This window comes from Nicotiana sylvestris, chromosome 2, assembly GCF_000393655.2.
Source record: "Nicotiana sylvestris chromosome 2, ASM39365v2, whole genome shotgun sequence".
Taxonomy (NCBI): domain Eukaryota; kingdom Viridiplantae; phylum Streptophyta; class Magnoliopsida; order Solanales; family Solanaceae; genus Nicotiana; species Nicotiana sylvestris.
This window is the reverse complement of record NC_091058.1, coordinates 101371264-101384601: the sequence shown is the minus strand read 5'-3', so window position 1 is coordinate 101384601 and position 13338 is coordinate 101371264. Positions and strand designations below refer to the sequence as shown.

Here is a 13338-nt window from a genome sequence, read left to right as displayed (position 1 = left end):
ATTTTGTATATATTCATTTTTATTTCCGTAGTTTACTTCATAACTTCTTTCGTAACTTTACTTCATAGCTTCTTATTTCCTTTAGTAGTTTCTTGTTATGTTGTTAGCTTCTTTTTGCATTTTATGTGGACAATAAGCCTTTGGTTTTCTTAATGCCACGGTTCTTTCCAAAGGTGGATGTTGTGTGAACCGGGTGGCCCTTCCCGATGATGGATGGCGTGACAACCTTCTTAAGGGTTTTGAGTCAATTTTCTTTATGTTTTAGTGTAAATAGTAGTAATGAATAAAAGTGTCTCAGGCAAGCTTCACTTGAGCCTAACACATTTACCTTTGACCTTATGGTTGGAAACAAGTTGATTGGCAAAGAATAGTTCTAGTTGTGACCTTTAGACTCTTATGTTGACTAAATAATCATCGAGTGGCTTCTTGGAGCCATTTCTGTTGCTAAATCTTAGCTAAGGTCGTTGTGGGCCCTCAACTCTGTCCTCTTTAGCAATCCAACAGCTTGTGAGGTGAGGTATTGAATTGCAAGTCCAAGTCCCGTGCCAATATGTCTAGAACTTGCCTTGAATGTTTGTCTAGGCGAAATTATAAGTGTAGCTCAACTTGAGAAATGATTATAGGCTCTCCTTGATCCAATTTTAACCATGAAATCATCCATAGCCTACTAAATATGATATCCCTAGTCAACTCCGTTGAGCCAAAGTCCTTTTTCTTTCAATAACCATGATACAAGCCTTTATCTATTCTGTAATGACCCTCTCTTGGCACCGATCTTTCCTTAGCATTCACAATTGGAAAAAGCATAAGTTTGGGGGAGAGACGAGGAATGTGAATGTGATAAAAGGTACAAAATGAAGAAAAGAAAAGGCAAAGAAAAGAAATAAAAGCCAAAAAGAAGTATATCCAAAAAAGAAAGTGAATAAGATGGAAAAAGTGAAGGTATTCAAAGAAAGCAATGATGAAAGGCATGGAAAGATTAGTAAAGGAGAAAAATGATCGTCATGAGCAAGAAAGAGTGACAATGTGTCTCTCTAGTTCCCTAAGGAAGAAGAAAATGACTCAAAGAGTCAAGAAAGTATGAGCTGAAATGAGAAAATTGAGTGCTTAAGGAAAGATGAAACTATCTAGGCCAATAAGTCCTACCTTGAACCAGAAGCCTTCATTACATTCCCGCAAAAGCCCTATATGATTTCGAGTTGAGTGAGCTTAAATTAGTGGTGATTTACATGAGGGGCAAGCTTATGGTACTTAGAGTCGGACTTGTGACCTTCACTTGAGAGAGATGAGCGTAATCTCCACAATCCTTGTTTTGAGTGCTACAATCTAAAGTGAGATTTGCTTATGGAGAGTAGAGGAGTAAGAGTTTGGGTTCCACAATGACTTACGTAGTAGAGCGAGCTTCCTTGGTAAGTTAAGACAACTCTTGATGCTCTTGTGTCGCACTAGAACTATGGTAGTCAAAAGGTTGTGTGTTGTTGATAATTCATTTGTGTTAAGGGTAATTGTTAGTCCCAATTGATGCATGTTTGATTCAAATTAGGGCAGCTAAAATTTCCTTCTGTTTTGTTTTAGTGGAGGTGGTAATTGCCTTATTTTCTTGAGGACAAGCAAACGTTTAAGTTTGGGGGAGTTGATAACTAGGGATTTTAGCCTATTATTTGCTCTCTTTTGCTTAGGTTTTGGGTCGAAAATGCATAAAGGTATTCCCGAAAACTGACTTAATGTGCTTGCTTGCAGGATTTGGCCAAAATGAGGCAAAGAAGCCATAATCAACTCATGAAGGAGTCAAACTTGCACAAATCCAAGGCTGGGATTGGAGCACTGACAGCGGTAGAAAAGAGCGGCCGCGTAAAGACTACCGCTGAGGCAACCACTATTACGCGGCGCACGAAAGTGAGATTCAGAGAGGTTGTTTTTGAGCTCAAAAACCAACGCTGACCACGATGGAAAAGCACGGCCACCAAATCTATGCCGCGACCGCGGATGGATTTTCGCTGAGAGCTTATATCAAGGTTCAGAGACTCTACATTTTTGGCTTAAGGGAAGAATGTGGTCCACGTCCAAATTATGTGGCCGCATCTGTTTCTCACACGGACACAGTTGAAAATGCGCGGTCCGCAAATTAAAGCTCTACCCAAGCCTAGTCGTGAAGACGCACGGACCACGCTCATTATTACGCGGCCGCGATAGCTCTAGCACGGACGCTGTCAGAATTACGCGTTCGCAAAACCTCCGCAATGGCATTTTTGTCCAGAAATTTTAGCCTAGTATAAATAGATCTTTTTCATACTTTTAGGTTATGTTAAGTTTTGCGGAGTGCGTGAGACGACTAGTTTTACTTGTTTGGGCAATTTTGTACAAGATTTACCTTATAACTTTAGATTTTCATCTTTTAATATAGCATTATGGATTTTATCTTCTCTTTATCTTTGATTTCTGCTATTTTCATGAGTAGCTAAACTCATAGCTACGGTTGTGACCCAACCCTAGTGTGGGTATTTGATGGGTCTTGAATTTTAGGGCTTGAATGTGTATGGGTTAGTGATTTTTAGCCTAGTTCTTGCTAAAACTATTGAATTAGTGGTTGAAAACACTGATTTATGCCTTTATGACTTAGTCTCTACTTGAGAAATAGGGACTAAGTCTAGGAAAAAACTAGGCTAACAAGGAATTGGGGTGAACTCAAGAAATTGATAGCCCCAATTAAAGGGTTAAACCTAGACATAGTAATACCCGACATGAGCTTAAACAACTTGAATTGCATGAATACCCATTTGGACTTGAGAAAGCTAAACTGGGCAAAATCACCCAAACTACCGAGAGGTATAGAGTGAGTACCCGATTGTGATAGCTAGATTACGACCCCAATTAATCACATGATTGCCCTATATTCTTGCTACACGTTAGATATCCACCTAGGTGGAAGTCACTACCCTAGTCCCTTTAAATCTTTGAAAAAAACCAACAAAAACATAGTACTTAGTTTCAATTACTGCATGCTATAGGCTAGAAGTAGAAGTAGAAAACAAACCAACCATTTGTGGAAGTTCAATTAAGAGCAAAACCCGCATCTCTACTCGGATATAAACCTAACTTCAAGCTAATTAACTCCCTGTGGATTTGATCTCGACCTTTGTTGGGTAAACCTGCATCAACCATCCTCGCTACTCAATAGTAGTTTAGGTTTGGATCCGATCAGTTGGCTATATGCACAATAAAATAGTAAATTGAATTTTGGTTGACGGAGGATCCTCGGTGAACATCTTGCCAGTTCGCACTGTGAAAACTTGGCATTCCCATAAACAAACTCTCAAAAAGTTGTGTAATGATTTAAGGATTCAACCAAGGGGGCAAAGCGCCATAGGCGCGATTAGGTTAGGAATCACCATTAAAGATATGCATCAAGTGCATGGTTGCATGTGATCGATGCTAAGACTTCATACAACGTCTTGCTTGGAAGGCCTTGGATACATGAGAATAAAGTAGTTCCATCTACCTACCATCAATGTTTAAAATACTATGAGGGTGAAGTCGAGAAAAAGATAGTTGCTGATGATGGCCATTCACCGAGGCTGAGTCACACTTCACCGATGCAAAGTTCTACTTGAAGAACCATATTGTGAAGGAGCTAAAAGCTGATGATGTCATGAAAAGCAAGAATGACGAGCCTACAACTAAAAGAGCTGAGGTGGTTGCGGGTAGAGCCAAAAGTTGTTACTAAGGAGGTACAACCTAACTCGAATAAATGTTATAGAGAGGATATTGTGTCTTATGGCAAGAAAGTAACTCATGCACTCCAATATGTCCCTAAAAGGAATAAAGATGAAGGTGAATCATCTAATCTTCAAACTAACATGCTAAAGGAGTTAACTCTTCCGGTAAAACGAATTGAGGCAATAAAGTTGTCCTCAAAGCCACTTGCAGGGTTTGTGGCCCAAAATCGTTTGCAGAATGTGGCATTCCCTACAAAGCAAACAGATGAAGGTTTTGATCCTAACACTTACAGGCTATTTGCAAAAGCTGGATACAATCCTAATGAGCCTTCAAAGTTAGAGAAGCTCCCATCAGAAGCTGCGATGAGAAAACCACATGAAGGTTTGGGATACAAGCAACAGTCACTATTGCATATCTCCATAAGAAGGGCGAGCAACAATTATACCACTGTAGAAGGTGAATCTGCCGCTTCTAACAAGTCTTCTGTCTTTGATCGACTTGTAAAATCAACTGTGAGGACTTTCATGTTTGAGAAATTGGGTCCATTAAAGAAAGGGAATAAGTTCTAGAGAAATTATCAAAATACAAGAACACCCACTTCGCCCAAAATTCAGAAGATCTCTAAGGAGTTCAAAAGTTTGGTTCCTTCTAGAATGAGCGACAAACAAAAGTCATGGTTTCATGTGATGAGGTACTAAAGGTGAATCCATACATTATGGTCTACATTAAAGAACACGATGAAGATAAAGAAAGTGTGGGTTCTTCGTATCATGTTACTGCACAAGGTGAGAATGGTGTTTCATCTCTAATGGAGGATGATGAGAAATTGGAGGATGTTTCACCGTGTTATCACATATACTTCAACGATGGGGACCCTCAAGAACATAAAGATGCAAAAGATGCTCCCCCGAAACTTGAAGAAGGGGTGAAGGCAATGATCGATACCTTAAAAGAAGTTAACCTTGGCACAGATGAAGAACCAAGGCCCACATACCTAAGTGCTTTACTGGAAATCAATGAATAAAGCACTTATATCATATTACTCAAGGAGTTCAAGGATGTCTTTGCTTCGAGTTACAAAGAGATGCCTGGCTTGGACCCTAAAGTAGCAGTTCATCACCTTTTAGTCAAGAATGGCGCTTGTCCTGTTAAGAAAGCCTAAAGGCGCTTTAGGCTGGACTTGGTTCCCTTTATCGAAAGTGAAGTTAACAAACTCATTGAAGCTGGATTTATTCGCAAAGTTAAATATCAACATGGGTCTCAAGTATAATCCCTATAAGGAAGAAGAATGGACAGATTCGGGTGTGCCTTGACTTCAGAGATCTCAACAATACGTGTCCCAAAGATGAATTCCCGCTTCCTATTCTAGAGCTGATGATCAATGCTACTAGTGGTTATGAGGCAATACCTTTCATGGATGGTTCGTCGGGCTATAACCAAATTTGCATGGCACCAAACGATGAAGAGCTTACTACCTTCCGCACCCCAAGGGTATTTATTGCTACAAGGTAATTCCTTTTGGCTTGAAGAACACAAGTGCTACTTATCAAAGGGCTATGTAAAATATCTTTGATGACCTTATCCACAAGAATGTTGAATTCTATATGGACGACTTGGAGGTAAAATCGAGAAATAGGGGCGACCACTTGAAAGACTTGAGGATGGTGTTTGAATTGCTCCGGTGGTACCATCTTAGGATGAATCCATTGAAATGCACCTTTGGAGTTACTTCTAGAATGTTCCTTCATTTCATTGTTCGACATCGAGGGATCGAAATTGGTCAAGCCAAAGTGGATGCCATTTTGAAGATGTCTAAGCCTCGCGATATTCATGAATTGAAAAGTCTGCAAGGAAAGCTAGCATATCTTAGGAGATTCATCTCAAACCAAGCTGAGAGGTACCAACCATTTAGTTACTTCATGAAGAAAGGTGTTCCTTTCAAGTGGGACCAATCTTGTAGCAATGCCTTTGAAAGTATTAAAACTTACTTCATGAAGCCTCAAGTTTTGGCAGCCCCTACACCTGGAAAGCCGTTGATACTATACATTTTGGCATAAGAAAGGTCTATTGGAGCACTATTTGTCCAAGAAAATTGTGAGGGAAAGAAAACTCCCTTTACAACTTGAGCAGGATGATGACATCAAATGAGCTGAATTATTCGCCAATCGAAAGTTATGTTTGGTGCTAGTTTTCTCAATTCAAAAGCTAAAGCACTGCTTTTAAGCTCATGTTATTCGCCTTGTTTCTAGGGAAAATCCCATCAAGTTTGTAATGTCAAAACCAGTCCTTAGCGATTGACCAGCAAAATGGTACCTCTAATTTCAACAATTCGAGCTTGTGTACATTCCACAAAAGGCTATAAAAGGACAAGTATTGGCAGACTTCGAGACAGATCACCCAATACCTGATGATTGGGAACTAACTGATAAACTACCTGATGATGGTTGTTAAACTACAACCTCCATGGAAGATGTACTTTGATGGTGCTACACATCGCGGATGAGCTGGTGTTGGTGTAGTATTTGTCAATTCTCAAGGGGAAGTTCTACCCTAATCCTTCACTTTGACACAACTTTGTTCTAACAATGTTATTGAGTATCAAGCGTTAATACTTGGGGGTAGAATAGCTTAAATGGCACTTATACATGAGCCACTATGTCATGCTGGTCCCCAAACTTAGCAATTTGTCAATTGAACACTTACACTCCTTTAAACCATGTATAATAAACGCTTATGACATGAGGCTGATCCTATGTGTCATATTTAGCCTTAGTGCGTGATTCACACGCTTGTAAGGGGCGTGAAGACAGTTGAAAAAGCCCAAATGGTAATAATGTATCCTATTTAACAACCATCTTCTTATTTCTACCTTATTCTCCATAGTTGAACATGAAGAAGCTGAGTTCTATCCAAATTTAATGTCTTCCTCTTTCTGATTGTTGTGTGCTTGGATTAGTGATTGGTTGATTGAAGGTGCCATTTTTCATAGTTGAAGCTACTACTGCTGATCCAGCTATTGCTGCTGATCCAGTTGCTGCTTCAAATGCACTTCTAGCTGCTGCTACTGATCCAGCTGCTGCTGATAATGCACTTCCACTAGTTCGAGTCCTTCCCCCTTGGGTTCTCTGCATACACATAACAAAACAAACACTAGTAATTGAATTCATCTAATAATGAGCACAAAGAAATTAATACTTAATGTTGATGGACATCCTTTTTTGTTATGTCCAAGTGTCTTGCATAAAGAACATCTCATTTGTCTCCCTATCCTTGTACCCTTCCCAAGCTTCTTCTTTGGTTCATCAGCAACTTTTCTCCCTTTTTTCTTTGGCCTTCCTGGCATTGCAGTTATAATAGTTGGCTCAATAGCTGGCAATGTGCTTTTTGGCCACAAATTCATACTAGTTAAAGGCTGAATGAATCTGTTGTATGCCTTAAGGTAGGTGTCCTTCCTATACCAATGGTCAACTTATGGCTCAACCTCATAGGTTTTGTAATGCATTGTTATAATTGCATGTGCACAAGGAATTCCTTTGGGTTGCCATGATCTACAAGTACAGGAACACCTCCTAAAGCCAACAACATGTTTATATGGCCCATCCTGGATCTCATACCCTATTTCACTATTAAATTTGACTTCACATTCGTTGTCGTTTGAGCATTCTCTCCAAGTATTTCCATAGCCATGGGTGATATATCACCTACCCATTTTCCAGAAAACTCTCTCATGCTATTCATCCTCTCCATACATTTGATTCTAATTTCCTCTAACATAGTAATGATAGATTTGTGCCTAGCTTTCAATATTCAACTATTGAATGTCTCACACATGTTGTTCTCCACTACATCACACATACTATGTTCTTTGAAGTATGCCCTACACCATGTATCCTTGTTGTATTTCAGTAAGTCTTGAACAATATCTCCCCCCAGCTGGTCCATTTCATCCAACTTCTTGCTAAAGTAAATCTCAAATATTGCTCTTGCACGCTGCTAGAATGTTTTTCTTCTTTCCTCACTAGGCCAAGTTTGCTTCCAACTAGCCCAGATATGTCTAGCACACCACCTCATCTCAGCATTTGGCAATAACTGAGTTATTGCTAGATGAAGACCCTACAATCAACAACATTATATTGTTATAACTTAAAGATAAATAAAAACAATTACACTTTAAAGACAAAGTGTTAGAAACCATACCTTCTGCATATCAGACAGGACTGTCAGCCCTTCTCCTTCAGTTTCTGTCAAGTTCAGATTATTCTTGAGATATCTGATAAACCAAGACCATGTATCCTTTGATTTCTTTTCAACTACTGCCCAAGTCACATGGTACATTTGATTATTTCCATCCTTGAAAATGCAAGAAAGCAGTTCATCTTTACATGTTCCCTTTAGGAATGCATCATCAAAGCTAATTAATATCATATACAGTTCAAATAATATTTTTTTTGCAACTTGTGTCAAAGTAGACCTTCTTACTTGGATTCCTAGTTGGTGCATACCTTACTTCATCAGGGCCAACAAGTTCTCTTTCATCATCACCTACACTCACTACCTGGATCTGAGCTATCAAAATACTGGTCATCCCCTTATGTTCATATGCATATCTTCAAAACCAGAATCTATACCAACTGGACCAAATGGTATCTCATCTATATTTACTTGGGCATCCTTATTTTTGTTGATTTTAGACTATTTAATTTCAGCTAAGTCATCTTCCAAATCACTATACTCTTCAATGTTCTCATCTATATCAAATAGTGAGTCAGACCCTTCAAAATCATCAAAGCCCTCATCAAAATCATATTCTGATGTTTGAAGGTGATAGGATGATAAGTTATTACCTTCACCTTCATCCGATTCTTCTATCTCTCCATATAAATTCTGCCCCTTACCCTTATCTTTGTCATTTTCAGTCCTATTTATATCATTGTTGGGAGGTGACACATCAGTCCTAGCATTTAACCCACTGTCATGCTCATGCGTTTGTATAGCGGGGTCTAGTTTAGTTATGTCCTCAATAAGAATAGGATCACTAATTGTATGGACAATACAAACATCAACAAAGTCACCACCTTTCAATGTATTAAGAAACTTTAACATATCAACATCTGTTTTTAAAATGTAATAGCCACCCCTTTTATTAACTTTGCATCCAAACAAATCAACTTCTAAAAATCCTAAGTCCCTAGCAAACTTGTGAACAACATAATATGCAGCTCATCAACATCAACTGTAGATAATTGAGGACAAGTTAGACCATTTTCATACCTTAGGTCAGGGTCCGATACAAAATTACCACTGTGGTGGATTTGTAGGTTAACTAGGCTTGAAGCCATTTTCTTCTCATACCTACAAAGTAACAAAAAAAGTGTTATCAATGACTATTTGTTATCAAAATTTGCACCTTTATACAACTCCATATACAAACCAAATAAAAAGATACATCTTTTAAGTAAAAAAGCTTCCAAGATTCCTTTTTCTTCCCAACAATAATCTATAATATTTAGAAATACTCTGATGGACCACTAACAAGAAGGATACCCAACAAACTTCACAAAAAAATGCAGAAATCTAAGATGAAATTCTAATTTGGCAAAAAAAACCAAAAACTAAACGGAATAACCAAATATTCTATTACATGCAGGACACTACATCAAAAAGGGTTTTCACTCCGACATGTAATGAAACACAGCAAAAGCCCCATATATTGAGGAAAATTAAACAGCAATTACGACCTAACCTAGCCTTCCCCTAAAAACCCTAAACAGAGCAGAAGCCACATATATTGAGGGAAATGAAGATCAATAAAGAACAAAATATGAAGAACACTTGAAGAAACTTACCCCACAAACTTCAATAACAACTGCGATGATGAAAATCTCGGCAACGATGACGGAGAAGAAAGGAGAGACTCACTGTTGTTCGATACTTTTTAAGCCCTAACTACGCGGGTAATTATAAAATGAGGGGGAAATCTGGGTTTGGGGGGAGGGGTAAATAATCCTTTCCCGTTGTATTTTCCTATGTGGCCATAAAAAGTGACTTGGAGCCTACATGGTTTAATTTTATTGACGTGGCATCCTACGTGTAGGAGATTATATTACACGCACTAGCAGCCTCCTGTCATAAGCGTTTATGATATACGGTTTGAAGGAGTGTCGGTGTTCAATTAGCAAATTGCTAAGTTTGGGGACCGGCATAACAAAGTGGCACAAGTACAGGTGCAATTTAGGCCATGTGCCTAGGAAAGAAAACAAGAAGGTTGATGTTTTAGCTGCCCTAGCTTCATCGTTACCCTGCCAGATCAAGCACAATTACTATCTGCCAAAATGGGTAGTACCGTCGTCAAATGAGGGTGAAAGTGAAGAAAATGAACTCAAGCATCTTGTCGTTGTTTCTGAAACTGAGAAGGAAGAATAGCGACAACCCATTATCGATTACTTGAGCTACGGGACACTTCCATAAAATCCGAGGAGAAGGACTGAAATCCATCATCGTGCACCATGGTTCATTTACTACAAAGATACCCTATACAGAAGATCATTCAAGTGAGTACTCTTGCGATGCTTAGGGGAAGATGAGCACTCCAAGCTTTGTAAAAAGCACACTCTGGGTATGTGGATCACATCAGTCTGGACCAAAGCTCCTCTTCCATATAAAAAGGATGGGATATTATTGGCCAACGTTGTTAAAAGATTGCTCGGACTACGCTTGAAGATGCAAGGCTTGCCAATTCCATGCTAATTTTATCCATCAACCTCCCAAAGTGTTGCACCCGACTGTTGCATCTTGACCATTTTGACGCTTGGGGACTGAATGTTATTGGACCACTGCCAAAATCCTCTCGTAGGCAGTTATACATCATGGCTGCAACTGACTACTTCTCAAAATAGGCTGAAGCTGTTGCACTTAAGGAAGTAAAGAAGGAAAATGTTGCAAGTTTTATCCGAGTAAACATAATTTATCGCTTTGGCATTCCTCGTTATATAATAACGGATAATGGCAAGCCATACAATAGGTTGATGAACAAGATTTGTGAACTCTTTGGCTTCAAACAACATAACTCTTCTATGTACAATGTTGCCGCCAATGGTCTAGCCAAGGCATTCAACAAGACTCTATGTAACTTGTTAAAGAAAGTCATCTCCAAATCCAAACGATATTGGCATGATCGTATGGAAGAAGCTCTGTGGGCATATAGGATAACTCACTGCACGCTAACACAAGTGACCCCTTATGCACTCATTTATGGAGTCGAAGCTGTCTTGCCGCTCGAGCATCAAATACCTTCATTACGATTAGCTATTCAAGAAGGGATCACTGAAGAAAAAAATGCTCGACTTCGATTAGCAAAGTTTGAGGCTCTTGATGATGAGAGGTTGAAAGCTCAACAGAGTCTTCAATGTTATCAGGCTCGATTGTCTCGCGCCTTCATGAAAAGAGTTCGCCCAAGATCCTTTCAAGTGGGAGATCAAGTCCTTGCCATACGAAGACCCATTATTACTTTCCATAAACCTGTAGGGAAGTTCACTTCAAAATGGGATGGGCCATATGTAGTGCAAGAAGCTTATTCAAGTGGGGCTTACAAGCTGGTTGATGCAGATGGCATGAGAATCGACCCTATCAATGGCATTTTTGAAGAAGTGTTATCCTTGAAGTTGTAACGCTCCTTGATGCATGAGCCTAAACTGAATGTTTCTATACTTCTGGACCGCATGAGTCTAAATTATGTATGGTCCACAAAAAAAAAGGGAATCCGCTAGGTTGAAAACCTCGAAAGAGGTGGCCTAGGCAAAAGTTAGGACATAAAAAAATAAAATAAAAATTATCCATTCTGAACTACGATATGACTTGATCCTCTTCACTGAGGTACGTAGGCAGCTTAGAGTTTCATTCTGAGTTCAGTTGCATTAGTTCAAAAGACACATAATCCCCCAATCGTTGTCCAAATGAAGTACGATGGAATGTAATCCATTCAATCAGTGTTTGCAAATCGAGTTGAGATGCCATTCTTCTGTTAAAATTTGGATTCCATTTGATTTAAAGGGGCCAAGCCGCTATGGTAAATTGGTGTCTTTAATGAATTAATTATAGTCTTTTAGGAGGCTACAAAGTATTTGAATTATAGTTTGGGGATTTGCTATGACTTCATGTTCGCATAACCTTCGAGTTTGTTGGTCTTCAAAGCCGCTCACTGCCCTAAAACAATAAACAAAAAAAACAAAAAAGGAAGAAAAGAGAGGCACCAAAAGGGAACACAAGTATAAGAAGAAATATTGCTTGGCACAATGTTTTAAATTCAGTGAGACTTGAACCCAAGATATTTGTGAGAATGGAGCTCTTAAATTTTGATTGATAGCAAGAAAAATATCTTGTGATACCGAGGCTTCCATACCAAAACATAAAATTTTTGAAGAAGTTGCGCCAATTCGGAACTATCGGTATATAAAAATCTGATGTTGATTTGGAAATACTATATGAAACTATCCTTAAAGTATTAAATCCTACATTTTGGACATGTTTTATATTTTGAAGTCCTGTTTTCAAGAAACCAAACGGTTTGTGATTTCAACATTCCTACATCATGATAAAAAGTTTTGGTGAAGTCACGCAAGTTTGAAATCATCAGCATATCGAATTTTACGTTGACTTCAAAATATTATCTAAAACTATACTTACAGTATTAAATCTTGTAATTTGAGTATGGTTTAGATTTTGAGGTTTTGTTTCAGATAAATCAAACGGTTCATCAATTTGATGTTCCTATATTAAGATACAAAAACTTTAGTGAAGTTGCGCAAATTTGAAACTATCAACATGTCGGAATCTAAAGCTAATTTCAAAATATTATCTGGGACAATTCTGAAGATGTTTGATTCCAAATTTTGTATATGTCTTAGATCTTGAAGTCTAATTTCCATAAAATCAAGAGGTTGATGATTTCGACGTTTCTACGCTAAGATACAATTTTTTTGGTGAAACGCACAAATCTGAATCTATCAACATGTCAGAATTTAATGTTAGATTCAAAATAATATCTGGGACGATTATCAAAGTGTTTGATCCCGAATTTTGGATATGTCTTAGATCTTGAAGTATAATTTCCATAAATTTAAGCGGTTCATGATTTCAACATTTCTATACTAAGATACAATTTTTTTGGTAAAACTGCACAAATATGAAACTATCAATGTGTCGGAATTTAAAGTTAGATTCAAAATAATATCTGGGATGATTCTCAAAGTGTTTGATTATGGATTTTGGATATGTCTTAGATTTTAAAGTCTAGTTTCCATTAAATCAAACGGTTCATAAGTTCGACATTTTTACACTAAGATATTAATTTTTTATGAGACTGCACAAATCTGAAATTTTCAATATGGTGTAATTTAAAGCTGGTTTACAAATAGTATATGGGGCGATTATGAAGGTGTTCGATTCTAAGTTTTGGATATTTTTTAGATATTGAAGTCTAATTTTTGAGAAATTAAATGGTTTATTATTTGGAATCTCCCACAGCAAGATATGAATCTTTTGTTACAAGAGCGTAAAGCTGATAATGGTAAATGCGACTAAGATAAAAGTTGGACAAAGTAAAGCAAAAGTGAAGAAATCTCT

General features: G+C 38.1%; 1 protein-coding gene across 1 annotated transcript; it reads left to right on the top strand.

Annotated features, from left to right (window-relative positions):
- The first annotated feature begins 4850 nt into the window (after positions 1–4850).
- On the top strand, positions 4851–5774 carry LOC138885328 (uncharacterized). Its single transcript, XM_070166268.1, has 3 exons — positions 4851–5019; positions 5087–5225; positions 5414–5774. Exons 1-3 carry the CDS (start codon positions 4851–4853, stop codon positions 5772–5774), a joined length of 669 nt encoding a protein of 222 aa, XP_070022369.1.
- Positions 5775–13338: the final 7564 nt, after the last annotated feature.

Excerpts from the sequence above, each read along its gene's own strand:
- LOC138885328 (XM_070166268.1), top strand. The coding sequence starts at position 4,851 with ATGGCGCTTGTCCTGTTAAGAAAGCCTAAAGGCGCTTTAGGCTGGACT. Across the intron at positions 5,020-5,086 it reads AGAAGAATGGACAGATTCGG|AGCTGATGATCAATGCTACT; the intron begins GTGTGCCTTGAC and ends TTCCTATTCTAG. Across the intron at positions 5,226-5,413 it reads AGGGTATTTATTGCTACAAG|GATGAATCCATTGAAATGCA; the intron begins GTAATTCCTTTT and ends GTACCATCTTAG.